The sequence below is a fragment of the Centruroides vittatus genome, unplaced genomic scaffold (genome assembly GCF_030686945.1).
Source record: "Centruroides vittatus isolate TY-2023 unplaced genomic scaffold, ASM3068694v2 contig_310, whole genome shotgun sequence".
NCBI lineage: Eukaryota > Metazoa > Arthropoda > Arachnida > Scorpiones > Buthidae > Centruroides > Centruroides vittatus.
Genome location: NW_027121995.1, coordinates 1 through 4,968, shown reverse-complemented (window position 1 = coordinate 4,968; position 4,968 = coordinate 1). Strand labels below are relative to the sequence as shown.

Below are 4,968 nucleotides of genomic sequence, written 5' to 3'. Positions count from 1 at the left end.
GCCTGTGTTGCCTTTGTGCCAAAAAACTATTACCAACCAACCAACCTTAATAGGATGTTCAGAGATAAAGTCAATGGAATGCACATAATGATTCATTCCAGATAGCTCTACCACCTCATCGACAATGGCATCCAGGTATTTCTTTAGTATCTCCACCACTTTATCTCTTACATCATTATTTAAGTGGTCCAACTCCCATAACTCACTTCCCTGTTAACGTTGATAGAGAAATCATCCTTCCCCCTCAGTTTCACAGCCCTAGTGCTCGAGATAATCTCCGACAGTAGCCCGGGATATTGTCTAATGACATTCATACCTAAAATCAAATCGTACTTCGTTCCGATGGGGAAGCTTATGCTAGGAACCTTCACACTCATCTCACACTCCTTGTCAATCTTGCATTTGATCGCGACTGCCTCATCGCTCATAAGTATGGTCCCGGACATTCCCTTATGTGTGAGTCATTCCGCATGACCCATCCTACACAGGGCCAGCCTTCTCGATAAAGGGGCCCGGGTGCAAGAAACTATTTGGGCCCAAATGTTTTTCTAAAATAAAAAAATTTACAAACACGAACATATATTAATGCATGTTTATTTAAAGCGTGATTTTGTTCTTGCTAATACATTAATTACTTCAGAAAAATTACAATTTTTTGCAATTTCTTTTTCGATGCTTAATATAGCAAGTGCATTTAAGCGTTCTGCACACATGCTGGATCGAAGATAATTCTTTATTAATTTTAATTTGCTGAAAGAGCGCTCAGCACTTGCTATAGTAACTGGCAACGTAAAGAAAAGTTTTAATACAGTTAATACATTTAGAAATAACTCATTATAATTATTATTTAGTATGTATTGCAATATATCTTGTGCGTTATTTACATCCCTTTCATTCAAAATCAAATCCCGTAGCAAACCAATTTCCTGGATTAGGTTTTCATCTACATCTTTGTTATAAAAATTGACAAAGTTTTTGGAACATTTTTCTAATTCATGTTTTTCTAAGGTTTTCATATCAGTGATTAATTTGAAATCAGAAATAATATTTGGTATACTTTTAAATCTATCTTCTATTTGTACAATAACCGTATCAATTAGAGTGTTAAAAAAATAACATCTAAATTCCTCTACCGGGTTTTCTATAACTTCATCTTCTGCTATTTCGGAATATAACCTTTTTCTTTTTCGTATTCGTTTTTCAGGAAAATGTTCTGAAATATTTAAATTACGTGCTAGCACTTTTGCTTCGTCTAAAAATGTGTTAAATTTTGTTCTTAAATTTTGGATTTCAGTTTTAATTTTATTGACTAAATTAAAAGCCGACTCAAGAATAATTGTTTTTGCTTGAAATAGTATATTGATTGCGTTGATTTTAGACAACATTGCAAACCATACTACTAAACATAAAATAAATGGCATTTCTTGTATTGAATCCAATAGACTTTTAGCTTCGGATACCGCTGTATTATCGTTACTTACATAAATAAATTCTTCTAGGGCATTACAAGTTTGTTCAAACTGTGTATACACTGCTTTAACCGAATCTATTTTGGCTTCCCAACGAGTGTCACATAATGGTTTAAGAGTAATGTTTAAATGTTTTTGTAGAATTTCCCATCTCTTTGTAGATGCAGAAAATAAGCAATATAAACGTTGCAATATCCCAAAAAAATTTTTACAATATATACTGCTGGAAGCGGCATCACAAATTAATAAATTAAAAGAGTGTGATAGGCAAGGCACATATATTGCATGAGGGTTTAGAGCAATTATTCTAGATTGTACACCTTTATATTTCCATTTCATGTTGCTACCGTTGTCGTATCCCTGCCCTCTGCAATTCATAATATCTAAATCAAGCTCACTTAATGTTTTCAATAGAGTTTTTGCTAGTCCTTCTCCAGTCACATCAGTTGCTTCAATAAACCTTATAAATGACTCATTTATAATTAATCTTTTCTCTTCAAAATTTACATACCTAATAATAACTGAAGTTTGTTCCTTATGGGAAATATCAGGAGTACAATCCATTTGGACACTATAGTATGTGGCTGCTTTTATATCGTTTTTAATTTTGTTAAGGACTTCATCTCCTAACGCAGAAATAATTTGTTCTTGTGATCTATGTGCTAAATGATGCACAATTCTATTTTTCGAATTTTTTATTCTGTTTATATGATCCATTAACACAGAGTCGTATTTACTTAAAAATTCGATTAAACTTAAAAAATTTCCATTATTAGGCGTTCCTATTATTTCATGGGTTCCTCGAAGTGGAAGATTATTACATGCTAAAAATAGAATCACATCTACAATTCTTTGAAATAGTAATTTAAGTCGTTCCGTTTCCTTATTTATATTAACTTGATTAGTTTCATCAATAGTCGAACATAAATTTAGTCGTTTTAGTAATTCTTTCCAAGCAATAAACAAATTAAAGTGACAAATAGAACGCTCATGATCTTGAATTACAGTTGACAGCTTTCTCCAGTTACTATAGCCACCTATAAACCGTGTAGATTGTTCATTTCCTCTTCTTTTAGAAAATAGTATACAACAAAAACAAAATACCGAGTCTTGCGTTTTTGAATAAATTAACCAGCTGCGAAGCTGGGTTTCACCATTTGGTATTTTTTTATAGTAGTACGTAGTGGAAAATGACCTACCTTCATCATTCTTAGCAAAAACTCCTTTGTGTTGTACAGGTCCGGTTTTAACACAAAACATTCGAAACTTATCAGTTATAATACTTGGCCATAAATCTGGATCACTTATGTTCATTTGATCATATTCGTTATTGTCATTTTCGACGTTATTTTCTGATTCGATCATATTTGTATAAACATGCGGTTCTTCAACGAATTTCACAGTTTCAACATTTTCATTGCAAGACTGTGTAGTTTGTGCGGAACTTTCTTCTCCAGTTGAAGCTTGAACTGTAACTTCTGAAGTCGAAACAATTTCATTGCTGGAATTACTTCGTAGCCAAGAAAACAGATCTACTTGTGATTTCTTGAAATTTAGCTTTTCTACTTTTTTCTTTTCTGCTAATTTTCTTTTTTGACACCCAGAGGGATATTTCCTTGGCATGGACATGATTAGATGTAACAATAATTAAACGTTTTGTAGTATGACACGTCTTTCTTTCTCGTGCTGAACTCGAACTCTCACAACTTCTCGGAGGCTCCTTGTAAAGTATTGATCTTTTAGCAGAGTGGGAACAAAAGAAGCGCGACCTTGTCAATTGGACCCACGTGCGGTCGGGTAATACCACTTGTAAGGTCAACACCTTACAGAGGGAAAACAAAGGAAGCGCCGGCTTTGTCAATAGGACCCACCTGTAGGCTGTAGTCAGACCGAAAGTTCCAGAAATAAGACAGACAAAAAAAGATAGAAGAAATTATAAAAGAAACATTAAAACTACGATTATATACCAGGGGCGTGCCGTGACATTTGATGATAGGGAAGCTGTGTTTCTGTAAGAAGCCGACATCCAGGGGCAATCAGTCAATTGCGCGTCAGTGATGGTCTAGGCTCCATTCGTATCGTTTATTCGATAAGCCAGTAAAAACCGTAGACTTCTCTAAATGCATTTTTAATATCACGATTACATTCCGAATCGCTAGCCACGATATAAGGGCTACAATTAAAAGTAAAATAATAAAAACTTACTCGGTGAAATAAAATATGTGGTGGATGTACTGGTACATACAAAATATTCTTCAATTATATGAATATACTTTTAAAGAAAATTATAATTAAATATAGCTTTGCAAAGAAACGTACAGTACATAAAGATATAAAATATTCTTTACTTTTAAAATTTTAAAACAATGTACTTAGTCAAATAGCTCCCTACCAGTGGCTAATGGATGGAATCGAAGACGGTTGCAGAGGACTGCCAAATCCCCAGGGTGCTGATACCGGTCAATGTCAAATACCTCTTTTGTCGCATCACTAGTATATCTCAAAGGACGCGACAGGGCTGTTGTAAATTTTAAACGTTTCTCACCATAGCCGTAAAAATCTAAATATGTTAAACTTAAAAGTCATTTGTTTTCTAACTAATTCGTTTTAGGACCAGGTGTTGTCCACGGAAATTTCCAAAATTTACAACTTTTCGGTCACTCTCGTCGAATTGGAAAAATTTGTCTTTATTACATCTAATACAATATTTCGAAGAAATCAGTCCCCACTATACTCGGCTGTATATTGGTTCGGTTAAGCTTTTGTTTAAGTAATATTCCGGCTCTTTCATCGGGGTTTTGTTTATGTCCCCAATTCCCTAATCGCTTAATTATTTAACTACTTCTTAAGTAGAAATAAGTCGAAACCGGTTACTTTCTACTCGAATATTTGTAGTATCGGGAAAAAAGTGGAAAGACAAATTTTTATGACAAACGAATACATAAATCGTATAATTTTATATGGCCGACGGCCACAGTATTATTTTCATTTCTTAACGCGGGCTATATGGTTTTGAAATTTTTTTTAAAAAGTCGAATTTAGGTGGGGATCCTCGGGAGTTCCCCGAATCAAATAACAAAAACTAAACATTCGCATCATCGAGAATTAGTTTAAAGATTGTCGAAATTCAGAGATCTACAATAATAATGTTTACGATAAAATGTACTTTTCGTCATACTGATAACGATAGGAATATTGTCAAGTTTTCGTGTGCATTCTTGATAATGTTGGGGCCCCCTCAATCGCGGGGCCCCGGTGCGTAGCATCCGCCGCACCCCCCCCCCCCCGATGGCCGGCCCTGATCCTATATTTGGCTTCTTAATTGCGTCAACTAAATTATCCCTTATGACAGTCCTCTCTGTTCCCGTCGACCGAAGCATACGACCTTATAGCCCAACATTGACCCTTCAACAACAGGCAATCCCCATTCTGATATCTTTACACTTGAGGTCAGCTCTAACTTCACGTGCCCCTCGATGTGGGTTCCTGTCCGTGGTGA

The 4,968-nt window shown here is 35.0% G+C and overlaps 1 protein-coding gene and 1 long non-coding RNA gene across 2 annotated transcripts; both read right to left on the bottom strand.

Moving 5' to 3' along the window:
- Positions 1–45: 45 nt before the first annotated feature.
- LOC136973162 (zinc finger MYM-type protein 1-like) lies at positions 46–3,098 on the bottom strand (the record flags this gene model as incomplete). Its single annotated transcript, XM_067267861.1, has 3 exons — positions 2,669–3,098; positions 636–2,293; positions 46–210 (listed from the first exon to the last, which is right to left on the bottom strand). Coding segments are annotated over exons 1-3 (2,253 nt in total), but the record flags the coding sequence as incomplete, so codon positions are not given.
- Positions 3,099–3,418: 320 nt separating this feature from the next.
- LOC136973161 (uncharacterized) lies at positions 3,419–4,736 on the bottom strand. The gene is made up of 2 exons (XR_010880454.1): positions 3,818–4,736; positions 3,419–3,741 (listed from the first exon to the last, which is right to left on the bottom strand). It is a non-coding gene; the product is annotated as an uncharacterized lncRNA (long non-coding RNA).
- Positions 4,737–4,968: the final 232 nt, after the last annotated feature.